This window comes from Xiphias gladius, chromosome 19 (assembly GCF_016859285.1).
Source record: "Xiphias gladius isolate SHS-SW01 ecotype Sanya breed wild chromosome 19, ASM1685928v1, whole genome shotgun sequence".
NCBI classification, from domain to species: Eukaryota; Metazoa; Chordata; class Actinopteri; order Istiophoriformes; family Xiphiidae; genus Xiphias; species Xiphias gladius.
In genome coordinates, this window is record NC_053418.1 from 25834829 (window position 1) to 25862479 (window position 27651).

At 39.9% G+C, this 27651-nt stretch overlaps 2 protein-coding genes across 3 annotated transcripts in view; both read left to right on the top strand.

The window, feature by feature from the left end:
• abcb9 (ATP-binding cassette, sub-family B (MDR/TAP), member 9) overlaps positions 1-8246 on the top strand; it is a 9014-nt gene extending 768 nt beyond the window's left edge. Inside the window, exons 1-11 of one of the 2 annotated variants that reach the window (XM_040154921.1) lie at positions 1-611; positions 1452-1566; positions 1872-2002; positions 2123-2328; positions 2406-2603; positions 2709-2837; positions 2939-3127; positions 5007-5180; positions 5839-5998; positions 6708-6844; positions 6983-8246. The exon at positions 1-611 is cut by the window's left edge and continues 768 nt beyond it. In XM_040154921.1, coding sequence (XP_040010855.1) covers positions 1-611; positions 1452-1566; positions 1872-2002; positions 2123-2328; positions 2406-2603; positions 2709-2837; positions 2939-3127; positions 5007-5180; positions 5839-5998; positions 6708-6844; positions 6983-7300 — 2368 coding nt within the window. In that variant the 3' untranslated portion in view covers positions 7301-8246. The remainder of the gene's footprint in view (positions 612-1451; positions 1567-1871; positions 2003-2122; positions 2329-2405; positions 2604-2708; positions 2838-2938; positions 3128-5006; positions 5181-5838; positions 5999-6707; positions 6845-6982) is intronic. The other variant, XM_040154922.1, reaches the window with a different exon arrangement.
• Positions 8247-9254: 1008 nt separating this feature from the next.
• On the top strand, positions 9255-27168 carry vps37ba (VPS37B subunit of ESCRT-I a). The gene is made up of 4 exons (XM_040154924.1): positions 9255-9374; positions 17069-17240; positions 22532-22614; positions 24580-27168. Exons 1-4 carry the CDS (start codon positions 9270-9272, stop codon positions 25069-25071), a joined length of 852 nt encoding a protein of 283 aa, XP_040010858.1. The 5' UTR covers positions 9255-9269; the 3' UTR covers positions 25072-27168.
• The last annotated feature ends 483 nt before the right edge of the window (positions 27169-27651 follow it).

Consider the following 27651-nt stretch of genomic DNA (forward strand, 5'->3'; position numbering starts at 1 on the left):
ATACACACATGGATTACACTTAATCATATTCAGAAAGGATGCCTTGTACTTTAACATCCTCCAGTCAGCATTGGATCTCTGGGGGACCGTGCTGCTCCGAGCCTCACTTCTTCTGGGAGCCTCCATAGGTGTGTCATGGAACAAGGAGGACGGCCCAACGAGGGTCGCTACACTCACCACCCTCATTCTTCTCATCTGCCTGATTGTCATCACCTACGCCCTTGCCAAGCTGCTGATGCTGACTGAGCTGGAGCCTCTGACACAGCAGCCCTGGCTTTTGAGCCTGATATGCTGGACTTGTGCCTCCTCCCTGGGTGTCATGCTTCTCTGGAGGCTGCTGGGGAAGGAGCCTGGCTCACTGAGCAGTCACAATAGCCGCAGCAGCAGCGGCAGAGCAGTTGGAGGCTCCGAGGACACTGAGAAGCTGGTGGGGACAGCTAGTGAGGAGGAGCGGGAGGTGGGGTGTGAGAGGAAGAAGCATAAGGAGGAGGGAAGCCAGGAGAAGGAGAAGACCAGCTCTGGGGCTACATTGGGACGTTTGATAACCTTCTGCAGGAAGGATGGTGGGCTGCTGTCTGTAGCTGTCCTCTTCCTCCTCATCTCTGCTGTGTGTGAGTGGCCTTGACCTACTGATATACCTGTCCTGTCACTGTGTGTACTCCTGCCTGTTACAAAGGATTGCAACACTCATATGCAATATCTCAACAGAGCCTTCTATGGCAATTGTGTTTAAGCCTGTAAATTATGACTGTGTTACCCATTTCACATTACACAACACCTTGAGCTTTTGATCTTATACAAAGCAATCAAGTTTAATGGTGGCTAAATTCCAATGTCACTGTGAAAAAGTACGATGGTAGTGGTAATTTAGAACTAGAGATGAAGTAGATGAACTTTAAAGCACTTTACTGAAGATGCAGTGCATTTATGGATGCAGTGCTGATTTTACATATTAACTCCTATAACGAGCTTCAAAGCAGTGCTCCATAAAGTGGAGCACTGCTTGTGTAAATTAAGACCCTCTGAACAAGGGCAGTTACTGATTATTTTATTATTGATTATTTTGCTGATTATTTTCTAAATTAATCATTTAGTCAATGAAATGTCAGGAATTAGAGAAAAATGTCCAACAAAATATCCCACAGCTCAATGTGACTAACATTACAAAATCCAAAGATATTTATTTTATTATCTCATAAGACAAAGAAAAGCAGCAAATGCTCACACCTGAGAACCAGTCATTTCAGCTCTACTCTTATCTTAATTTCATTCAATTTCTGAAGTTAATTTGAAAACAAATATCTCATTGTTGTCCAAGAGTTATCACTAAGCATCTTGCTTTTGCCGATGACATTTAGGGTAACTCATTATGTAGAAATCATCAGTTCCACTGAGAGCCAGAAATAAGTGCAAAGCTCTATTATATCGTGGTCTCTCTCTTTGTCCTTCAGGTGAAGCCTTCATACCATACTACTATGGGAGGGCCATAGACAGCATTGTGGTTCACCAGAGCATGGAGTACTTTGCTAAGCCGGTCATAACACTGGGAGTACTGGCTTTAGCTAGGTGAGTGTATACAGTATACAGGTTGTCTTCTGACTGTGAAAGGCACGTGTGATCGCTTTGTTTATATGAAAGTATTGCAAACTAGGTTTCTCTTGTTTTATTATTCTAATGGTTATTTTGATTTTCTTTTGGTATTATTGGTCACCACAGAGATATAGAAAGGATCAGGAAATAGAGTTTGCTGATATAGTGACATATGACAAAGCTGCTCAACTGGATTTTAAGCAGATTGTCATGTGTCCTGTCCACAAACCAGAAAAATACCAGACTTAAATGTTATTTCACAACCTTTTCCTTCTCCTCAGTTCAGTTGCAATGGGAGTGCGTGGAGGCGTCTTCACGCTGACCTTTGCTCGATTAAACCTTCGGCTCAGGAACCATCTCTTCAGAACTCTGATGAGGCAGGAAATTGCCTTTTTTGACGAAAATCACACAGGTAATGTTGAAACGCTATCAATACATCCTGCCATCTTTAATTAACTTCCTCTATTTAAGGGTCCTCTTTGACAACGGAGCAGTCTTCCGAATGTTATTACACGTCCATATCACCCTGTAGGTGACATCATTTCACGTCTGTCAGCTGACACCACCCAAGTGAGTGATCTCATCTCCCAGAATGTCAACGTCTTCCTGAGGAGCACCATCAAGGGTGCTGGCTTCTTCATCTTCATGTTTGGGATGTCCTGGAAGCTCACACTGGTGACCATCATGGGATTTCCTTACATTGCCCTCGTCTCTAAACTTTATGGAGAATACTACAAGGTAAAGTAACTTTGTATCCATGTTGATGATTTATTTTCCAGATAAACTAAAGTAACACCTTTGTTTTTATTGTACAGAAACTGACCAAAGAAGTGCAAACAACTCTTGCAGAGGCCAATAAAGTTGCAGAAGAAACCATTTCAGCCATGAGAACAGTGCGGAGCTTTGCTAACGAATGTGGTGAGGCTGACTCCTACTACGCCAAGCTCTTGGTCATGTTCCAGCTCAACAAAAAGCAAGCAGTGGCCTATGCTTGCTACATGTGGTCCAGTTGTGTAGGTATCAGCAGTTGCCTCTTCAAATGAAGATGCAAAGCTCTAAATCTGTTTTTTTTATTCTATTGAGAACTGTATGTTACAGTACTTGTGTGTGTTTTTCAGATTTCAGAACTTGCCTTAGAGGTTGCAATCCTCTACTATGGTGGTCACCTTGTGGTTACTGGTCAGATGAGTAGTGGTGCCTTGATATCTTTTTTTATATACATGCTTGAGCTGGGAGAATGCCTAGAGGTATGACATCTGTTTTTATTTATGTCTTTCAGCACCAGTGTACAAAAGAATTGTGTGACTTTGATCCTCTTAACCAGTGCCTTGTGTTATCCCTCTTACAGAGCATTGCATCTGTGTACACGGGCCTTATGCAGGGAGTGGGAGCTGCTGAGAAGGTTTTTGAGTACCTTGACAGGAATCCCAAACACTCAGCTGATGGCACAGAGGCTCCAGACACATGTACTGGTTTGGTTGAATTTAAAGACATCACATTTGCCTACCCAGCACGCCCTGAGATTGATATTCTCAAGGTTTGTTCTGAGGCCTCTTGATCCCACACTGTGTTGTTAAACCCTGTATAACTAATACACTATTCACAGCTGGTCAGTATGGCTTAAGTTTTCAGAGTTGAGGGTCAGTTTATTGGGCTAGTACAAGCCTTGTATTGACATGAAATTCCCTCGTCAGTCTTCACTCAATACCCCAATAATGTCAAAGCCAAAACTGAATTTTAGAAAGTTTTGCAAATTTATTGAAAAAGAAAACCTGAAATATCACATTGACATAAGTGTTCAGACCCTTTACTCAGTACTTAGTTGAAGCACCTTTAGCAGTGATTACAGCCTTGAGTCTTCTTTGGTATGACGCGATAAAGTTTGCACAAGTAGATTTGGGGATTTTCTGCCATTCTTCTCTGGAGAACTGTGTCAGGTTGGATGGGGACTGTCGGTGGGCAGCCATTTCATGTCTCTTCAGAGATGTTCCATTGGGTTCAAGTCAGGGCTCTGGCTGGGCCATTCAAGGACATTCTCAGAGTTGTCCCCAAGCTACTCCTGCACTGTCTTGGCTGTGTGCTTAGGGTCATTGTCCTGTTGGAATGTGTACCTTTTGCCCAGTCTGAGGGCCTGAGAGTTTTCATTAATTTCTGTACTTATCGTCATTCAGCTTTCCCTCAACCCTGACCAGTCTCCTTGTCCCTGCCCCCCTACAGCATGATGTTGCCACCACCATGCTTCACCGTTGTGATGGTATTGGGCAGATGATGAGCGGTGCCTGGTTCCTGCAGACATGACGCATAGTTCAGTCTTGGTTTCATCAGACCAGAGAATCTTGTTGCTCACAGTCTGGGAGTCCTTTAGGTGCTTGTTTCATGACACAGCTTTCATGTGTCTTTCACTGAAGAGAGGATTCCCTCTGTCCATTCAGCCATAAAGCCCAGTTTGGTGGAGTGTTGTAGTGATGATTGTCCTTCTGGAAGTTTCTCCCATCTCCACACAGGGTTTCTGGAGCTCAGCCAGTGACCATCGGGTTCTTGGTCATCTGTTCTAAGAAGGCCCTTCTCCCCCAGTTGCTCAGTTTGGCTGGGGAGCCAGCTCTAGGAAGAGTCCTGGTTGTTCCAAACTTCTTCCTTTGCAGAATTATGGAGGCCACTGTGGGAACCTTCTTTGGAACCTTCAATGCAGCAGAATTTTTCTGTAGCCTTCCCCAGATCTGAGCGTGGACTCAATCCTGTCTCTGAGCTCTGCAGGCAGTTCCTTTGACCTCATGTCTTGGTTTTTGCTCTGATATTTATCGTCAATTGTGAGACCTTATACAGACAGATGTGTATCTTTCCAAATCATGTCCAGTCAATTGAATTTACCACAGGTTGACTCCAATCAAGGTGTATAAAAATTTCAAAGATGATCAAGAGAAATGGGAGGCACCTGAGCTAAATTTGGAGTGTCATAGCAAAGGGTCTGAATACTTATGTCAATGTGATATTTCAGGTTTTCCTTTGTCATCAATCTGCAAAACTTTCTAAAATTCAGTTTTGGCTTTGTCATGATTGAGTATTGAGTATAGATTAATGAGGCTGCAACATAACAAAATGTGAAAAAAGTGAAGGGGTCTGAAAACTTTCTGAATACAGTGTAAATAAGTATCTGTGTCTAAAGATACACTGTTTTGCACCATTGTGGGAAAACAGGAAAAATTACAGTTTCACATTTTTTTGATATTTAACATGATAATAGTCAAATTTACTGATCAAATTCAGTCAAATTCTGCACAATTATCAGATGTTAGTAACATAACTCCCAAAATATCAGTAACCATTTGCCCTTGAAACACATTCCTTTTGGTAGATAAAAAGTTGTCTGACCTTTTAAGAGTGAAGAAAATCACTTTGCGACTTGGTTCCTTTTATAGGGAGTGTCATTCACCTTGCGGCCTGGAGAGGTCACAGCCCTCGTGGGACCCTCAGGCAGTGGAAAGAGCTCCTGTGTGAGTCTGGTGGAAAACTTCTACCTGCCTCAACAAGGCCAAGTGCTGCTGGATGGAAAACCTGTTCACACCTTTCAGCACAACTATCTCCACTCCAAGGTACATCAGTATAATAGAAATAGGGGTATGACAGGATGTTCTTTTAAAGGATGAGACTGGCGTTATTCTATATTTTTTCTTATTGTCACCAAAATATCAGCAAAAGCCCATAACCAACTATATGTTATTTCACCTGTCAATACTTTGCAGTTTCCCTACTTTGTCTGTGGCACTTAGGAACAAATGGACTCGGTACTATTTAAGACATACACTTTATGTCTTTTGAAAACATTTAAAAAAAAAAAAAAAAAAAAAAAAAAAAAAGACAGTAATTTCCTAAAAACAGCTGGACACAGTAGTTTTTAGCAAACCTTATTCAAACTGGAGTAAATAGTGCCTGTGTTAGGGACTATTTTCAGGTACTTATTAATACACAGTTGGTGGTCTAGTGAGTATTTCCAGCAGCAGGACGCTGAATGTGGGATTGAGTCAAAATAAAGTACAGTGTGTGTGTTCATGGTAATGAAGGAACATGTCATCCAGTGCAACAGCAGGCTCTCTTGTGTGTTTTAAAAGGTTTTGGACAACAACAGAGCTCTACGGCAAAGGAACAAGATATATAAGGCTTTTGCTACACTTTTGTTACTTTTTACTGGAATCATTTGTGTTTAAGGCCTTTCACACATAAATCCAACCATTTGTTATTTTATTTCTGCAGGTAGCTCTTGTTGGTCAAGAGCCTGTGCTGTTTGCCCGGACGGTTGAGGAAAACATCACCTACGGCCTGAGTGACGTCCCCAGAGAGGATGTGGTGCAGGCTGCCACCAAGGCTAATGCTCATGACTTTATCACCACCCTCCCCAAAGGCTATGAGACAAGTAATTATTAGATCTATTTTATATGTATGCCAGCCACTGATGTACTGTATTAGTAATGGAAAATGTAGGTTATCTACAACCTCCAGTCAATGATAACAGATAACAGTATCTAACATAACAGATACAACCACTAAGAGAAAAATGTCAGTATTATTGCGAGGAACATGGTAAATTATCTTTTTCTCCTGTACCATACCTAAACTTGCAAGACTTACCTAATTATAATGCTATTTGCTTTTAGGTTAGAATCTGATTGTAATGTATCACCTTCATACTGGCTTCCCTGTACTGGTCTCCTGCAAGAGATTTCACGCTTAGTTCAGGCTCAGTGGGATCTAGTGCCAAGTTACATCACAATCATGACTTCGTTTTGAAAACTACTATGTAAATTAAGTTGGTATAGATTATTCCTATTGACACAAAATTGGAGCTTTGATCAAAGAATATCTGTATTATCAGTCACATCCCACTTATTCTGGTGTATATTTGAGTACAATTGACTCTGGGCGGGGGGGCGATTGTTACATGAAATTCCTACTCTCGCTATGCTTATTTCCAGTCCCTTCTCCACTGTCCACTCTCCAAATAAAGGCAAAAATGCCCCCAAAATATAAAAAGGGTAACCCCTGTTCATATTATTGTTTTATGAAATTAAATGCAGCTAACTATTATCTCTGCTTCACAAAGTCACACCTTATTTTTTGAACAGATGTTGGAGAGAAGGGCACCCAGTTGTCAGGGGGGCAGAAACAAAGGGTGGCCATTGCAAGAGCTCTCATCCGCAACCCACGTGTTCTTATCTTGGATGAGGCGACCAGTGCTCTGGATGCAGAGAGTGAGCACATCGTAAGTAAACCGCTACATTTACCAAATCCAAATGACATCTGGCATACAGGAGATGCAGCCCTGTAAGAAATACCACATTAGTGAATGATATAATGTGTCAGAGAGGTGTTGATTTATCTCTCCGACTATCTACTGCAGGTTCAGCAGGCTCTGAACAACATCATGCAGGAGCGCACAGTGCTGGTGATCGCCCATCGGCTCAGCACAGTGGAGAAAGCAGACAACATCATAGTGATCGACAGGGGCTGTGTGGCTGAACAGGGCCCTCACAGTCAGTTGATGGCCAGCGGGGGGCTCTACTGCAAGCTGGTGCAGAGGCAGGTCCTGGGCATAGAGACAGGGGCGGAGGTCCTAAACCCATCCGAAAACCTCAGCTGGAAGTCCGATGGAGGGCGTCAGCGGAGAAGACGAAGCAGCAGCAGCGCCAGCGAGTCTGAGTGCAATGTTCGCTACTGAGAGTGAACGGCAGGGTGTGGAAATGGGATTGGACGGCTGCTCAAACCATTCTCACTGCAGACGATATTCTGTAGCTTCAACAGAATATAGACCCCATAACACTAAAATTGTTCCAGTGAAATCCAGAACCTTGATATATTTTAATGAAGAGTTTGATCAAATTATCACATCAGAATTGGTTCAGGAGAAGATCCACTTAGATAGATGAACTGATTAGCATTATTAAGTTATAAATATAGAGTCGAATGTATCAAAACATATCAAAAAAGGTGAGAATTGCCATCGGCAATAAAACTTGAATGAATCATCGATGTGGTCAATAACTGGTATATTAGCTTTAAGAGTAGACAATATGTTACCCTTGATGTACTGTATAACATTGTGTGTTTGTACTTTTGAATACCTCATCATCTCACTCCAGAAAGAGATTGTTGTTTTTGTTTTTTTCCCCAGGATTCTATAGTGATTTTGCAGAAACGGGTGTGGAAATGCTTGGTGTTTCTTTTCAAGGTGGTTAAATTATATAATTTGTAATTCCACAAGTAAGCAGTGTAGTGATTACAAAGAAAAGACAGGTGTCTATGGCTGTGGAAATGATGCACTATAGAGTAATAGTAGGATTGTCAGTGATAAAGTTACATCAATTAATGGCACTACACGTACATAATGTAATTGTATAAATCGCTGTAAGTGAACACTGTAAAAATATACTGCATGTAGTCCTTCATGGTTACAAACATGTTGGATTAATGCCATATGCTACCTTCGCTATCTTCTGGTAAACCCCCCGTTCGGTTTTCAGATAATAGAAACATGGGCATACTATGTATCAAATTTCTAAGGTTGGTGCAATATCGCTTGGCTGCAACTAAAGCTGAAAAAATTAGTCGATTAATTGATGAGTTGAGAGAAAATTAATCTGCAACTATTTTGATAGTCGATTCAATTTATAGCAAAAATGTCAAACGTTCTCTGGTCCCAGACTGTCATAAGTGAGGATTAGCTGCTTTCCCTTTGTTTTATATGATGGTAAACTGCATATCTTAAGGTTTTTTCACTGTTGGACAAGACAAATTTGAAGACCTACTATTGGGCTTTAGGAATTTGTGGTGGGCGTTTTACAGTATTGTGTGACATTTTATATCTTAAACGCTCAAATGAATGCTCTACTTAATTGAGACAATAATCATCACACTAATCAATAATTAAAAAAAAAAAAAAGAAAAGTTTTTAAGTGGAGCCATATCTGCAACTATGCTAACACTACCGGGCACAAGCAAAGAGCCAATAGTCACGGTCAGTCCCCTTTTTCGATCACACAGTATTTATACAGTTATTATTTTGTTTTTTAAATCGTAGTTATACCTCCTTCAGTCCTTCAGCTGATTGCATGTATTCGCTGTTTAACACGACGTAAACATTCCGCTTCAGGAAAGAGGGAAAACCAAGAAACTTGTACGCAAAGGGGGTACTTGATTGCCATAGTCGAACTCTTTTAGGCTGTCATTCTCTCCCCGCCGACCAGCTGTAAACCTCGCCATGGCAGAATATGTACATGGATTTATCTGAACTGTCTTGAGCTGAAATACGCTAAAGCATTGTGTGGTGTATAATATATTTTAATACAATATAACTTATGATAATATGATGTATTATTAATTCATATTAATATGATCTATAGTCCTTATATGGCTCCAAATTAAAATTCTGTGTGTGTTTTTTTAATCTTTGTATGTAATTATAATATTAAGAATTACCAGACCGAGTCGAATTTAGTAAAAGGTTCTGCCGGTGCTACTCCTTGATTACTGCTCAATTGCCGTTAGTTGTGGTATTTTCCCGATAGCTCGTGAAGGCAGCACTGGGCCTGTGTCCTCTCTAGTTCCTGTAAGGGAAGCTCAGTTAGCTGTCACAATCTGAGGCGAGAAGAGGGGCCACAGACGAGGAGAAGCACAACACAAGAGCTAAAATGTCCAGTTTTTCCAACACCTTCAGCGCCTATACGATGACGCAGCTCAACGAAATTCTGGAGGACGACGAAAAACTCACGAAAATGGTTCAAGAGATGGATGAGGTATGTCAAGCTGTATGCTTTTGTAGTGCAGTGTTAGCCATTGACTCCCTTTTCTCGGTCACTGTTTTTTCCTCAGCCCTTTGTTGTGCTTTACCCACACACGGTCCGAAAAGGTCACGGAAACGGTTGCTTCGAATCAAATTTGGGATTTGATCATTAATACGCGTTGTCAAACGAACTTAAATGTTCCGAGACCTGGAGTAGGTTACAAAGCGTTAACCTTGTGACAGAGCAGGGGACATCATTGTCTCAAGTTTTAACACACGCGGATTCCCCAATTTGCGACATTTTATGGTGCAAAAAAAAACAAAAACAAAAACTGTAGTTCCCGAGACAACAGAAGCCCGTCAGTGTCCAATGAGACTTACGAAAAAGACATCACCTTAATAACCACAATGATGCTGAGTCATTTTTACAAAACATAAATGTGAAGCAGTGGCCTAGCTTCGACACTCTGTCGGGGACAGGTCTTTGAGCCAAACTTCACTCACAAATCTACCAGTTTACGGCTGACTTCGCTGTCGGCACAGAGAGACCGTTTTCCCGAGGAAGGCAGTGCTCAACACCCTTATCTTGAACATGCCCCGTTCACCTGATCAGTATAGACTCAGAACCTAAGGAGTACTTACACCGTCATAACAAAGGATCTTTTATTTGCCCCCGAGTGCTGTTAGGGGGGATTGCGACTATTCTCCACATTACCTTATACATCCAGAGCTTGTCTTAAAGTACGCTACAAGAGACGTGTTTGCGAGCCATTTGGCAAAGTAACATTAATTGACATTTTCAGAGTCTCCCCTCCGTAAAGGCCATTGGCTCATATCTGGACTCTCTGGCTTTGCTCCAGCGGCACAAGGGCTCGGCAATTCCCCGTCAACGTGTACCTGCTTTGCACTATGTTAATAGTCTGCCCTTATCATGATAAGCAGCTGATAAACCTCAGTTTTTTAATAGACGGAGTGATTCCAGGCCATAGTCCTCAAAAACGTTTTACCGCAGACAGGAATTTGGTATATCCAGACAGAGGGTTAACAGATTAGAAGGATTTTTATACAGAATTTGTGCTTCTGATTATTTTGGAAGGAGCAGCAGCATGGGAAATAGTCATTTCCATTGTGGGTTTTGATCTACCCTAATGTCCTTCTTCTGAATCAGCCCCGCCAGATCTCTTGTGTTGGAGGAAGAATTTTCTCACCATACTGATCCTTTTTTTTTTTTTTTTTTTTTTTTTTTTTGAAGTGCAAACTCTTCAGGAAACACATTCTTCCTCTCCTTCATACTATACAACTTGGACTTGATTAGTAATTACAAACGTTAACACACATTGCTGGGACCCAGGAATTTTTCTTGTTTGTTGTCATGGTGCCGTGGCTTTCTCTCTGGCAGTCTAATCTAAGCTGATTTTGCGTAACTGAGGATGCGCAGCCTAAAATGCGATTAAAAAGGCTCCTCACACATGAGAAACTGTAAATTACTGTATGTCAGCTCAAGTGCACCTGATCCATTTCAACTCGCAAAAGCAAGAAGAATACAGCATGGTATTCTTATCAATTTGGAATAATGTTGTGCTATGAGCTGGCCTTTTGTGTTGCCAGTTCTGTTTTTGATCCACACCCTGTCAGATTGTCTCCATGGTTTCACTTTCCTCATCCTATAGGTTACAGCAAGGGAGGGACTTGTATATCACAAGGACACAGCAGTTGTTGACTTAAGTTAGTCACAAGATTATTGTAGATATGGAGGAGAATCAGCCAAGTAAAGACATGCCTGAGCCAAAGGTGGAACTGTCTGGGGAATTCTTTCCTTATAATACACTGAATGGAAACAAAGGCAGTGGGTGTCCATAAGGCATTGACTGAAATCTGAGAGTGCTGAGAAGGACTGAGTATACAGCTGTATTATATAGACACAAAGCCTTGCCTTTGGTGAAGACACACATGCTTTGCTGTAGGCAATAATCTTCTCGTTTTTCAAAACACACACTGGCGGCCACCTATAAGGTGCCTTTTGAATAATGCAAATTGCCCTGCCGTGAATTTGTTTAGATTCAGTCCATCCGTTTTCTTTTTTCCATTAAATTTGTCTTACCTTTGTGTATATATATATACTGTGTGCCACTAATGTTCTGCTATGGTATACATTAAGTGCAACTTGTATGTATATGTGCAATAGTTGGCTGTTTGTGGCTTATTTTTTGAAGCAAGCTCAAGCTGCATGAAATATTTTTAGAATTGCAGGATCTTTTCGGCAACGTTTTTAACAGCTACCTTTTGAGTGTCCACTGAGCTAAAGGCAAATGATCTTGATTTGGAGATGACCCAGTTTTATACTGTCACCACATGATTGTTCGATTAAGATGAGCACTATCTCTCACCTTTGACTTCTTATCTTTTTGAGGTTTTCACTAATCCAGGAATGGGTTTCACAGAGCAGGCAGGCTGTACTTCAAGTTCAGTTATATCGATTTATAAGTGAATAGATATTATAACATAAAAATTCCTCATGGGCTAGTAAATTGTGGTAGATTCAAAAACATTTACATGCTTTTCTAATGATACAAATTATAGCCCTACCAGTGCTGGACTTGAGGCCGATAATGATATTAATATTTGTGGGACTTTAAAATATCTGAAAATGATGCCGATACTAATTAATTTTTTACATAAAAATGAATAACTGTCTTGGTACGGATCCCTTAAGGCTGGGACACACATTACGACTATTGAGCCAATTCTGGATATGATTTGGGTATGTAGGGATAGGACCAATTTGAACTAGGTCTGTTCCAGTCTGGATTGGTAGTTTTTGACAGTTGACAGATAAAACCATATAGGTGATCAATGACTGCACTTGCATCTCACCTGAGGGAGACATACTGGTAAATAAAGAGATTTATCAGAAGTTGGCATTTTTTCACAAAGTTCCATCATCTATCGGTTCCGATGAAGGCTATACATTCCACATTGCTCATGCCTCTCCAACCAGGATCTCATCCAGTCTGAACCAAATGTTTTTTGGGGTTTTTTTAATTTAAAAATAAGTTTGGGGTCGACCGTTATGGTTTTTTCAGGGCTGATACTAATACCAATTATTAGTAATCAAGGACACTGATAACCGATATTTGGAACCGATATACATTTGCAGTAAGAATAATGTAAAACTATTGCTACATAAAGTGTGCAGTATGGACACCTACTGTGGTGTCCAGGTATTTCTATAATTTTGTCCAGCCTATGTATATCAACAAAGGTAGGCTAAATAACAGAAACAGTTCTGTGTATAATACAATACAGCTCAACAGCACCACGCACTGTATCCTCCAAAATAATCATACAGTTGAATCAACACCTCTCCAAAACAATTTAAATAAGAACTGAACATTATAACCTGGATTTATTGCAGGACGGTTGTATTAGACTGCATAAGTTTTAGCTAGGTGTACCTAATAAAATGCCAACTGCGTGCATATTTGTAATTATCAGTTATCTGCAAATCCTGCAAAATGCCTGGCTGGAATTTATTGGTTGCTTTCAGTGCAGTTCTCAGCTGAGAACAGCCTGGTAGCCTAAAGATGTTCTTTAATTAAATAGTTTTATCATTGCAAATTTCCCACTAATTCCACAGTTGCTCACACGCTATTCAGATCTACTAGTTACTTTAGCTTAGCAGCTAGCGATGACTTCTCTCTCTCCTTCTCACTCTCCTGCTCTCTCTTGCTTGGCGTTTCAGTGTTAAACGGTACAAGCTGCTGGTTGCCATCCATGTTTGTTTTGGTACAGGAACATTGGGACAATTGGTGTTCTCGCAGGATTTGTGGGATTGTCTACTGCCAGAACTCTAGTCATTACTGACCGATCTTTCAGTATGTTGTCTAGTGTATATACTCAGTTATAAGGTTTATGCTTCTTCCTGACTGTCAAAGACTAAACTAGAAAAAGCAATCAGTAGAACGCAGACCTCTTCTAAGGCCAGTGTCAAAGAAAATGCACCAGACTTCAGAGGAAAAAATTAAAATTCACATTAAATGATCCAGATCTGCCCCAAAGTATAATGGGTTCATCCCCAGCCCATGCCCCATCCTTCCACCAAGTTCTGTGCAAATCGGTTCAGTACTTGTTTCATATTTCCTGATCCTCAAACAAACCAACAAACAAACAGTGGTGATTACACAACCTCTTTGGCAGGGGTAAAAATCAGTGCAGATTGTTTCCTCCAATCTGTAGGTCTGGTTTTGTATAGTCTTTGTAAGTTTCAGCTAGTCTGTAGTTTTGTCCCAAGTTTCAGATGAGTTTTTTAAAGGCATTATCACCAAGATACATACAAAGCAGAGCATTTACAGATGAAAAATAAACTAGTCAGTGGTCTGCGGTGGACAAACTATGTAATAGTGTCACTGTTTCTAAATTACCTCAAACCTTGTTTGGCATTTCTGTACTGCAGTGTCTTATAACTCATCAATCAACATCTACACCAATATACGTGTATCTGCAATAAGCTAATACCAGCTGATATATTGACTTGGGATTGTCAGTCTAGCTACTATACTAATATTTAAATACTTTTCTCAAGGAAAATTTTATGGTTTTGGCCAAGACTGGGGACTCAGGAGAACACCTTCACGTTTTATAGCTCAGAGTTCTCGAACCAAAGTTGTTTTTTACGCTCTCTAAGTTTCTCACTTGTGTAGCAGTTATTTTTATTTTATGTGAGTGGCGTATTACAGCAATCTGCATCTTATTGTTGGTTATTACACCAGCTCTCCAAAATTCAGGTCGTTGGTCCATTCAAATTTGCTAACTAGCTCTTAACATACATTTCCTGTGATTATTCCAGCCTTTTACGGCGAGAGTGGAACATTGGTAGAGCCTTTCCGCTACTAAACAATTATGTGTTTGGTTTGACAGAACAAGCCTGCAGTTATGGATGCTATTTAAAGGTCTGTTTCTTCAGTGGGCCACGGTGAATTAGCAAATTGGCTCTTGCAAAAGGGAGGCTGGTCACTTCAGGATATGATGGAGCAAACTGTAGTGGTAATAGACTGCTGCTTTTCCTATATGAAATGTTTTCCCATTCAGTCCGACCACAAAACAAGGCCTGCCTCAGTCACTTTTAGAAACTATTCCATATTCACCCTATATGCTATGGTGTATTTTTTAGAATTTTCTTACATGTTCTCGCCCTTTAATAGTAATATTTGCATTTATAACACGTTGGTTGGTTGTGTGAAATGGGTCATTTGAGAAATAGCAGGACAGCTTTGTTTATTTAATTCTCCACTGTTCTCACTGTAGCATGTTGTTCTCCCACTTGTCTCCATAATTTCAGTTCAAACTTGCATTAAAGTGACGCGCCACCAATTTTTAAATGAGGTTCAGTTCCCTCATCACAAGGAATACTACTCAGCCTTTAAAACTTTTTGGAGGGGGGTTTCTAAAGTGTGTAAAAATAGCCATGATGATGTCATCAGGATGATCTCTGAAAATTTGCATTACATACATGTGGGGATTGAAAAAAGTGGGCGAGTGAAACATGCTATTGACTAATGGGAAATGTAGGTTCCAGTGTTTCTGCACCATGACCCATACTAGAGACTAAAAGTCAGGAGATCTCAGCCTCTTCTAATTTTAGTCTGTGTCTGGGGAACCATAAAGTCTGTCAAATTCCCCAACTTTATGGAAGTGTAATACTAAATTTGCTGAAGTACTTCTTTAAGTTATATTTCTGATTTTAACATTGAATTGTGTAGTGTAATATGAAAGGGTCATTTATCCAAATGCGCAAAATAACAAGTTTGTCTCCCTGTTTCTTGTATCCTCTTTTAGTCTCTTTGAGCTCATTGTTTTGGTCCTTCAGCCAACATATAGCTATACTTTATATGTGTAGTTGAATGTCACTACTCCCTATATAAAATCATGGACACCTGTTTCTTAGTAATTGAGCTGGGACAATCAGCGTGTATGCTACCTACCCATTATGAAACATCAGTGCATTATAGTAACAAGTATTCAGTGTAAGTTGGTAAATAGACCTTTTTTTTCAGTGAAATTTTGACTTGTCATAGCAAGAAAAGCACATGAGTAATGCTGCATTCAGAGATGGTCGACAGAGAAAGAAGAACAGAAAAATCTCCCGTCGTTCCAAGTTGGAAATTTTCATTTTCATGCTTTATTCCAAGGTTACTCCCACTGCTAGCCATGTAGTCACACCATTTGAATAGCTAAAATTAGCTTGTTTTGTTAGCTATTTGTAGCTAACAGTGTATTAACAAGTGAACCAGATACAAACTGTGTATACCTCCATTGTAAATTAGCTGTATCAATTCTCAATCGACACAAAATGATCAACTATTTTGATAATCAATTATTTAAGTCACTTTTTCAAGAAAAAAAATCAGTAACAAAAATAATTGTCACTTGCAGCCCTAACTGTATTAGCGTTAATATTGGATTTCATTGAAATGGATCTACCAGTAATAGAGGCTTTGCAGCCATTTTGCCAGTGGTCTTTTGACACTTCTGTAGTTATTTATCTTTACACCAATTCCTGGTATCTCAGACTTGGAATTACAACTTGAGGCTGACATTGTTTATTCCAAATCCGCTACTAGTAATCGCCATGAACACAAACTAAAGAAAAACATTGATTCCTCCTCTCCATTTAGGAATCCCAGTAAGCCATGACAGTGGCTGTGACCAAAATGACTCCCTATTTACTATATACTGCATTGTATTTATTGTGAGCCATTTTTTGAGTGTCCTGTTTTTGAGTGTGAAATTTATGCACTATAGTGCCCTTTAGAAAATTTCTGAAACTACACTACACAAGACGATGATAATGCATAAGTGTCCCAAATTTCAATGTACTGTACCTAGTGTTTATTATATAGGGAATAATGAATGAGTGAAGGAGGCAATGAATCAGCATGGACAATAGCAGGGTCCAGATACTGGCACATGTAAAGGAAATGCAGCCATGATTTATGTTATTTGATCCACCTGTGGTTTTCCTTCTATGGAATGTCAAATTTCTGTGTTTCGGAGGGTCTGTGGTTTAGTAACACAGTAGCCATTACAACTGGATAAATCAGTGCTCAGATGCTGCATGTTTGTCTTACCCGTACTGCTCAAAAGTGTTTTATATTTTTTAAGGTGAAATTATTAATGTTAGTTTCTATTTTCCACTACACCCGGAGAAGCAAAATTGCTGCCTTTTAGTAATTACCTTGCAGGAATTTAAGGCCTATACAGTTTTTCTTAAACAAATTAATTTTGTTCAGTTTTACTGTATTTTTAATTTGCTGGAGAATTTTTAAAATAAAATCTGTCACACTACTGAAATTAAATGATAAAAGGCTGTAAAAGAAATTCAGTTTATAGAAGGAAGTTTTCTGTAGTTATTTGTAAAGAAAAGATGCAGATTTTGAACAGTTCTGTGAGACATTTGTGGCCATAATTTGTCCTTCTAAAGATGTGAAGAGGATTGTGGGAGTTTTCGTGAAAACTGACAGTTTAAGTGTGATGACTCGTAGTTAATTCTCACGACAATAATGTTTCCCTTCTTTTCATTCCTTCAAAGATATCTTTGACATTGTTAAATTTGAGTCCAGTATATAAGAGAGAAGTCTTGTCTCTTAAGACTCTCATGATAAAGTTAACGCTATAAAGACAGTACTTTTTTTTTTTTTTTTTCTGTAGATGCAGGAGGTCCAGCAGAGCAAGGAGAAGACACTGGTTAACAACCGAACCTTGGCCGAGCAAAACCTTACCCTGCAGCCCAGACTGGAGCACAAGAAGGAGCACCTCACCAAGCGCTACAGCTGTCTTCAGGAGAGTTTTGAGTCCTATCAGCTTCGCAAGTCCACTCTAGGTATAGCAACAGTATAGTAGCTATCCCAAGATTAGTTTATCTCAGTCTCTTCAATTTTTAATGTTACCCATTTCTTAAGAAATTTGAATACACTCTTATCCACAAAGTCATTAGCAACTGATACGTAAACAAATGGATGTGGGACTAACTGAAAATCGAGCAGATGGCGCAATACACACAAAGTACCAATTAGACCCTTTTTTTTTGTTTTTGTTTAAATTAAATTCTCAGCAGGTTTTTAGTATTATATACAGTACAGTGTGATACAAACAGCTTTACCAAAACACATATTGTTAAGCCCAGATATTAACTGACGACATAACTGTAAATAACTGGCTTGATGCATATGCTTTTAAACATAAAAAAACAGTGCCATTGCAAATCCACATTTATTCAAATATTGAGTGAAATAATTTACAGTAGTATAATAATTTAGCTTCTCTTCTATTGAACTTTAAATCATGGCAGACAATTTCTTAATAGCAATTCAGATTGTAATCAGAAAGCAGAACAGATGTCATTGAAGCTAAATTAGACTATTATTTAGATTATTTGATAGAAACAGCTGAGATACAAACTACAAATGTGGGGAGGGAAAGAGAGGGGTATGACATGCTACCAGAATTGGACTGGGGCTGTTATATACACTTGTTAACCACTTGGCCAACAGTACAACCTGGAACTTTTTATCTCCTAGGTCTGCTGGATGCCCCATTTACTAATACTCTTCTTTTGATAATGTACCATTAAAATGGAATTGCAACTGACAATTATTTTTTTCAATTGTCATTTTTTAATTAATCAATTAGCAAATAGACAGAAAATTAATTGGAAACTATTTTGATGATCAATTTATCATTTTGGTAATTTTTTAAGAGGAAATGCCAAATATTCTCTGGTTCCAGATTCTCAAGTGTGAATATTTGCTGTTTTTCTTCAATAACAGTACTGTTAGGCAGACAAAACAAGCAAAATTGAAGACATTACCGTGGCCTCTGAGAAATTACGAAAGGCATTTTTGGCTGGACCGCAACAGTTAGGTCAGCCCTGGAAACGCGAATGTCCGTGACTGACTGACTGACTGAGTGATGTGGTCAGAGAAGAATTCGACTGGGTTAAAATACTGTGTATGTGAACACAGAGAGTAGGAGAGAATTTTAACACAGAGCTGAAACCGGCTGACCATAGGCAGAATCCAAGTACGTAGCAATGATGTCATGAATATGCTAATTAGGACATTACTTCATCTAGTGACTTTTTGAGAAGACTTTAGCCACTTTCCATTGAAAATAACTGTTGACAGTGGTTCCACAACAGTTTTCAACTATGTCCTCAATTTCGCACAATGAACATACACGGTCCAGCCATATACTACGTTCTGACCTAGTCTTGTTTCACTGTTTTTTAACATTTCATAGACTAAATGATTAAGTGATTAATTTAGAAAGTAATCAGCGGGTAAATTGATACTGAAAAAAAATCTTTTCTTGCAGTCCCACTATGCAGTATATTATAATGTACATTAGGGAAAAGCAGCAAATCTTAAATTTTGAGAAGCTGGATCCATTAAATGTTTGGCGTTTTTGCCTGACAAATGGCTTAAACGATTAATACATTTTCCTAATATTTGCCAGTTTAATTTTCTGTCAGTCTGTTTTAAATCCAAACTGAGTAAAATAACAGTAGGCCCAGTTTGTGTATGTTGTGTATGTGTTTGTAATTTCACTGAAGTAAAAAAACAAATCAGGGCATGGACCAACTTTTTTACTGCGCAGTGTGTGTCTGTCAGAGTTTCACATGAAAGTTATTAAATTTGAATGGCTCATCATTTTAACACGACATTAAAACATCCAGTACTTTATGATAACACTGATCATATCAAAGCTTTAGGTGATTGCAGTCATCTGCTTTCAGGTTAACATGAACCTTTTCATACTGTCAGTTATAATCATAGAAAGCTGAGGTGTTACATAATGCTTTTTTCCACATTGTTTTTACTCGTCATGAGCACATGCCGAAGAGACCTGTTTCACCAGTTCCTGCATTTCCCATCAAAGGCTTTATCAGTCCTGTTGCCAGAGGCCCTGTCACCATGTTAATGCAGGAGTCGCTGTAATTGAACTCTGTTCAGGTTGAGCAAGTTCCAGATGTGATTTAGATCTCCACTGCGTAAGGCTCACAGGGCTGTAATATCCTTCACTGACACACCTTCAAAGTACTTCCTAGTGTGTCAAGAAAAAGGGAGTGACTATACCTGTGACCTTGTTGACGCAGTGGTTGCTTAGCAGCCATCTCAAAATAGCAAGCCAGCCATTCACTACTCTGCTTTGCTGAGGAAACTTTGACTTTGCCCCCTTCTCTGCAAGGCCTGCAGACTCTGAAGCTAGTTGTTATTGTAGTTGTAATGTATGCACACATATTTAGCTTGTTGTTTTGTCATTTAAGGCTTCAAGGCAATACAAATCGTCTTAACTTTACTATCTGAAGCAGTGTTCTAACATACCAAACCCCTGTCTTAGTGGTCAGCCTCTCTCATACAGGAGAGATGATGCAGCACTCTGTTGTTCGTTTGTCCTCAGCAAGTGATGGCTTTTGTCAAATGTAGGTTGCCTAGTGTTCCCCCACCCCCTGCCTTCAATGCATTAGCTGTCCTAGTCTTGGATTTACTGTAGAGCAGCTGGGGAATGACAGCGATGCTCAGAGCTGAGACAAACAAAGCTGTTTGACCCAGATGAAAGATTTAACGTAGATTAGTTTGCTATGCTGTCATTTGCATACAGTTACACCATCAGCACCGCCCCCCTCCATCCTTTCTCCACGAAATGTGTGGCCTCTGCGCTACCCGTCACTGCCCATTAGGCTCTGGAGGCTAAAATGGCAGGGTAGGCGCCTTTCACCAGCACCACCACCACCACCATCATGCACTGCCTCTGAGAATGGCAGCCCACAGTGGCCCATTGTGCTGCTAGGCAAGCTGTTGTAAAACAGCCACAGTGGGTGGGAGGGAGTGTCGGATGATGGGCACGGCAGGCAGGAAAGTTGGGAGGCTGGTAGAGAGAGAGGGGGGCAGAGAGGCAGGCCAAAAAATCCCCTCAGACTCACAGCAGAGGTCAGCGTGGATTCATTTACTAAGTGGCTGTCTCATGATCTCCAGACCCAGACTTTGTGTTGTGTTCTCGGCAGGCTCCGCTCAGCCAGAGAATCACAGCTTTGTGTGGAGGAGTGCTGCTGATATGCCTGAAAGTCCACCTTGTTATGGGAAGAGAGGGAGACAGAAAGGAATGAGAGTTAACCCTGGAACAAGGCTTTGTGTCAAGAATGAAGCCTCTGTCTTCAAAGATGTTCTATTCAATTTATACTCTGTTGGTAAAATTTGGTAAACCAACATGAGGTTTTGGCATCTAGTGCCAACGATTGAGAGATAAAATTTTGGGTTACCAGTAAAGTGGACCAATTTGTTAGAAATTTTGGTCTGACAGTTTGCTGTTTCTGGAAGCCCTCAAAACTATTGTCTTGGCTTATTATACATAAGTTTGATCATTTCTTTAATGTTTGTCCCTCACATGTCAGCTTGCTGACACGTTTAACAAGAAAAATTGCTAGGCTGCTGCTTTTATCTATCTATCTATTTATAACATGAGAAAAGTGTGTGAAACTCTAACTGTGGTCTTTGAATACTTTATCGGTGTGATCAGTAGCATTCATTGCAGTTGGGCAGGTGAGAAATGCCTTGAGTGGTGTTGTGGGGAACTGAGAGGAGGGTGGAGGTGACTGTAGCATACCATTTGTGATGACTTTATTATTTTGTTTTGCCTTTCACCGACTTACTCACTGGCACTCATTTACCCTTTTTAACCCTTATTTAACCACAGAAGCTGTTAAATTCATAGGTAACAGTATGGAGGGGAGTCGATTAATGGCTTAAGGGCATACCAGGGACGGCTTTTTAACAGAAGAGGTTACATGATTTAAAATGTATGTTGCTACCGAAGTACAATGCCTCCTGAAATACTAGAGGCTCTGCTCTATCATGACTAGTGATTGTATTTGTGTTATTATTTGGTAATAGACCAAAGAGCCTGACAGAGCTATAGACATTCAACATCAATAATGGATGCTTGAGAGCAGAAATATTGTTATAAATTGTAAAAACCTGAACTGACCTGTATTACAGTTACTGTCCAGTGCATAAATTAATTGGTCTAGATTTGTGTTCACTGGGTTGCCATATACAGAAGGAAGCCTAGAACAGCCTATCAGGTTAGAATGGGGTATCTTGTGTAATTAAATATCCAGTATTTCGTAGTTGGGCTTGATGGAATTTAGGTGAGTTGACAATGGCACAGTGGAGATCCGTAACTAGTGATGTGTCATTGGTCTCACTGCCAGGGTGCCACCATGTGTGTATGCATTCCCAGCTAAAGTTGGTGTTGACTTTCGGTCCTGCTTAGGAACACAAACAAAACAGGCTTCCTCCTTAGAGACACCAAGCTGGTTTCAGTTGACTCAGTGGGGCTTTGCAAGTTCACAGCAAACTTAGAGGCGTCATTGCTTTTTGGATGACTGGCAGATTTCACATATCCTGCTTCAGCTTCGTGTGACAGGCTCATTAAAACCTGTTCTAACCAACACACTCATTTCAGCTCACGGGTTGAGGAAGCATTTTCTTCTTCTTCTTCTTTTTAAATTTAGGCATGGGTCACACTTAATCTAGAGTACATCTGTGCTGCTTCGAGCAGTTTATAAACGGTACACAAGAATCTTGTGACTCAAATATGTTGAAGAGATTTTGTAAAGGAGGTGAGAAATTATACTATTGTAATGGTACAAAAGTTGTTGTAGCTCTGGTTCACTGACAAAAGGGTCTTTGTCACACAAACTACAGTGAATGCTATCAGAACAGAGTAAAATAGTAGTAGGTAAACAGTAAAACAGTAGGTTTAGATTAGCACCAACACTTTTATTATAACAGTGTAGTAAGATTCTGTATTTTGACATTTTAGTTATTAAATTTAACTCCATCAGAAGTGTCTCAGCATTAAGAGTAATGCAGGTCTTGAAATTTAGTGAAGAAAAGAGTATGATCAGTTTCACATCTGCCTAGCATTTGTTTATTCTGTGATATTGCATACTAACACTATTTATACTGTATGTCGGATGATATGAAAATACTGAGTAAACAGTTCTGGCTCTGCTTACAATCTTGTCACACAATGTTAAGTCTGACCAGTAAAAAGGCTTGACATGCCTTATTCCAACAGAATAATAACATTTGTGTTATTTTGTAACAGACCACAAGTCGGGAAACACCTCTCTGGACACTTTGCTGGCCCTACTGCAGGCGGAGGGAGCCAAAATAGAAGAGGAGACAGAGGTAAGCATTCTACTGCTCTCTCCATGGATGACTTCATGTGTCCCTCGCTGGCACCAGTCAGTAATTCATATACCTGTCTTTCCAGTTGTTGATTTCCTCCCCTACAGAGGCTTAATTTTCACAATTTTGATCCCTGCAACCGCTACCTGTCCTCTCAGCAATTTTGTGCTATCAGTCAAACCACTAAGTTTTTTTCAGAAATGTGTTAGGTAGAAATACTACCAGGGCAGAGCCTGGGTTTGTTGATGGAACACAGTTTCTTCAACCTCCAGAATTCTGGCATCACCAACAAGGACGCTGTCACCAAAAATCCTCATACATCAACCATGTGTAGGCTTATTTCTGTGCATAAAATCAGATATATTAATTTCTCCCAGTGTATGAGAATATGCATATATTTAGAACCATTGCTGAGCATGAGGACCAACACACCCCTTGTGGTAGATGGGTATAATTGGGGGTAAACTGATTCCTAAATTAGAGACATACAAATCAACTCTACTGTAAACCATGTAAGCATAATTATCATTTGTATCATTTTGTATTTAAATAAACAGCAAAAACCAATGTTATCATTTCTTTCATAGTGAAATGATGCCATTAATACCTCTAGTTCATCTTGTTTCTCTACATTGCCGAGCACATGTGGTTAATTTTAATGATTTAACTAAGGCAGTTATTTTCTGTTATGCTGAAACTAGAAAGAGCAACCATCAAAAAGCAAGATGATAATCTATGAATTATCTATTGTCTATGCTGTGTACTGCAATTCTTTATTTTACCATCACGTTCTGTAAATAGCAGTCTTTTTTTTCTTTTTTTTCTTTTTTACCTCTTTTACTGTATCGTAATTTATTTATCTTCAGATAAGATTGCAGTTGAAGTGTCAAATAAAAGAGTTTCGGTTTAAGTGAGTTTCATATAACTACATTAGAAGCACTAAAGTCGGCCATTATACATTAATTGCAGGGTAGTAATGGCATTAACAACATTTCAGCCAATGTCAGCTCTCTGTATGGTAGGGAGATGTTTAATACTCGTGCGTCCCGCATCATCTGTGGTGTAACCACATTCTCAAGTAATGAACACATGAAGTGTGGAAAAACTTGAAATGTTTGAGAACTCAATTAGATGTACAGCAACAGCAGTAACAATGCAGGAACACACATGAAATGAGTGCCCTGGTGTATGCTGGGAAGCTTTCCCACATGCCTGCTCCTGGGACATTATGATGTTTGTCATTTTTATCTTTCTTGGTTGGTACTTTTGTCCACAATAAGTAACTCTACATTAAGGCTACTGGGACCTTCAGAGGGATATGAAATGATGAACCATTTATGGCATCCTGGGGCCGTTTCTGTATGTATATGAGCCTGAATGTGAGTGAAATGAAAATGTATGTGGAATAGATGACATTAATAGATGACAGTGTTCTATGCATGATGTTGTATGTACGCATGTTTGATAAAACCAATTTTTCTTGTTTGTACGGACAGTTCCTACACACACATTTAGCCAACTTGCGCTATGTGTTTTGATAAATGTGGCCTCAGATCGTGTCACCTTCAAATGAGTTTGACCACACAAAGAGTTGTTGTGACAGTTATGGATATATTGAGTTAATGCGGCATAAATATTCTGAATTTAAATCTCATAAGAGATATAAGAGAAATAGGAGAAAGAGAGAAATAAAATATTAATTTGGTCACTTATGATGGCCTTTTTATTTTTGTCATTTTACTGATTAATTGACAGCAGAAATAATCATTAGATGACTAATTTTTAACTGTCAAATCCCACTGTAGTTTATCTGAGCAACTGGCTTTGTTTCTTGGTGATTTTCCCTGGATGCTACCTCCATCTCCATGACTCATGTTGGCTCTCAACTTGTTGTTGAATAACCAAGTGGGGACTTCTCTATTCTCTATCTAAAACTGTCCCACATCTACTTACTTCTGTCAACAGAATATGGCTGATTCATTCCTGGATGGCGACATGACCCTGGATTCCTTCATTGATGCTTATCAGAGCAAGAGGAAGCTAGCCCACTTGAGAAGGGTGAAAATCGAGAAGCTGCAGGAGGTGGTGCTGAAGGGCCAGCGGCTCCCCCAGGCGTCGGTCCCTACCTCTCGATCTCAGGATGTTTCAGCAGCGGCCTCCCTCCTCTCCGAGGCCAGCAGCAGCCTCTCCCCTGTCCCCCAGCCCAGGAGGAAACCCCCACCTCCTCCATCCCAGCCAGCCCCAATTCTAAATCCAAATCTAGCTCCAGCCACTGTCCCCCAGCCTCCTGTGTTCTACTCAGCATCACCATACCCACCAATTCCTCCCAGAACAGGCCAACCCTTCCCCAGTGTCTCCTCTGGTTACCCTAACCATTTCCTATCTCAGTACCCCCCTGCTTTGCCACAGAGGCCCCCACCTCGTATGGTGCCGCAGCCTGGCTTCATCATGCAGTAAATAAAAGTAGTTGCCACTCAGAAGACACAGTGTGTGTTGTGGACTTTTCACCACTGGGACTCCTCTGAGAACTATTTTTCTATGTCGTCTGCCTTCTTGGATCACGACCAGTCACACCATAAGAGGGCAGACCTGCGCTGGCTGGTCTGGTCACGTTCAGCTGAAGCAGACCTCCTATAATTTCTGTGGATTCGTGCTCACCTCTCACTCCCATCTACACTCCCAACTAACAAAAAGACGTGACGAGATCCGCCTTGACTCTCACTAGCCTGGGTTCCTTCAGAGGAAGGGCCCACCCGGGCTATAGTGAAACAAGTGTCACTCTGTGGGTCACTGAGCTGGGACTTGTCATATGTTGGCACTTTCTGTCTCCATGCAGTGTGCTCAACTCTGCTGGCCCATCAGTTTTCAGTCTCTCACCTCCCTTGAAACATGTTCATCAAGCTTTTATGGAAGACTAAAGTCATTCAAAAAAGGGTTTGACTTTTCATCTTCATCTGCAGATACTAATTTACTGGTATTGTATATGCAAGCAAAGAGAGACCCTAATTACTGTGCAGTTCTGATGAAAATGTCATTTCCCAGAATATAGTCAGGCGAAATTGCATCTACTGCATATTCTGCATCTATGCTGTTATTATTATTTTTTTTTTAATATAAAAATTCACAAGGTACATAGAAATATTGATTCTCAGCATCTTTTTAGTACTAATGGAGTTAGGTTAATAATAGCCTGGATAGACTGATTAACATGTAAAGGAGGGCTTTGGTTGATGTATCTCTTTTTCAATATGTGCATGTGTCTAAAGAGAGTCCGGACCTGCCTGGTTCAAGATGGCTGACTCTTGCACTTGGTCCAGCTCAGGGCAGAAGTCAAAAGGGAGTTGAAGGAGAGGATTTTGGCTTAACTATTGTAACAAATCACTAAACCTTTTGAGCCTTGCCTGAAATGAAGGATTAATGTATAGCCATACAGTACACTTAACGTGTGTTGTTTTCTGGGTTTCTGTTGTAATGCAACACTCCCTTATGATGTCCATTGTCCTTAACACCCTCAGTTTGAATTGGAAATGATGCCAACAGTTCTGTGAATCTCATACACATGGTTCTGTTCAGTTTTCTTAGACACTGAGCACCAAAGACTCCCCACATCACCCTGTGTTCAAAGTTTTTTGCTACTTTTTTTATATATACTTTTTTTGTAACCATGCAAGCCAGATTTCTTCAGGAGGAACTGGCAAAATCAGTCTCGCTTTGGGAGGAAATGTGTTTCTGGTGCGATTTTTTAAAAATTCATTTTTTTTCCTCCCAACTGCTGTCGCTGTGCACTGTTGAAGAGCCACGAGTGCCTACACTTGAAGTCACGTTAATCACGTCCTGCTGATCACTCCATGTTTCTCCATGCTCAGCTCTAGAGGTTAGTGCCCCCCCCTCAGCATTTGGTCTTCTCCTCCTGGTACTGATTTCACGTTCCACCAGAAGGTAGAAAAAGGCAGTGTCTGACTGTTGGTCTGTCAGGTTTTGCTTTCTCACTAAAAGCAGAATAGAACAATTACGTACATGTGCCAGAGCGACAAGAGACACCCGCAGGCGTGTGCCTAGTGGTGCTATTGCTTCTCTTCCTTTCTTCCTCCATTGTATTGAGGTTTGACTGGGGTGAATTCAGAGATTTTTGCATGTGCTGTTATTGCTGTTTGTTTTTTTTGGTTTTGTTTTTTTAAATTGGTAAAATAACAGGGCTTTTGTGTCATATATTGGTGATAGTACTTTACTTCAAGGCAAAGAGGTGGACCATAGAGTGGACAAAGTATGCTTATCAGCAGGCAAAACAGAAGGAGCAGAAGCTAAAGCATCAATGTTTTGATGAACCAGCATTCTAACTAACAACTAACAATGGATAATTCTTTTGTGCATGGCCTTTGCTCTTTGTGTTCAGTCTGAAGATTCCTCTTCAGTTTTTTTTTTTTTTTTTAGCTGTTGCGCTGCTTTTTACATTTGAACTGATCCACTGTATCCATGGTAATATATGTGGTTGGTGATATTTTCAGTGTAATGTTGTAGGTATTTACTTTTAATGAATGTTTAAGTGGAATTTAATGCTATTTTCAAGTTCAATAAATCTCAATTTTTTTGTACTGTATCTGTTTTGTATTCAGCTGCTTTATTATTACACACTGAACACATCAGGCTTGTTTCACATAAGAATATGTTGTGTTTTAGTACTGAGTGACTTTTTTGAAAATGAAACAAGGCAGCCATCTAGTGTTCGTGGCTTGGTAATGGCTTGGTAAAATTTTCACTATTGCTAGAAAAAGAAACCTGAAAATCATTTCATGGTTCTCATGTTTTGAGAGGTTGCTGGCCTTCCCTTACAATGTAAAGAGAGATGAATTACTCATCATATAAATACATCTATAAATATATCTACTTTGTATATATCTAATTGTGAATATGACTTAGTTTAATACACTACAGCAGTGTAGTGAAGACACTACATTAACAATGTGACTACCATCTGAGTCTTGATGACACTCGTAAATCCACCGAATAATCAAAATACAACTCAAAATATGCATCTTT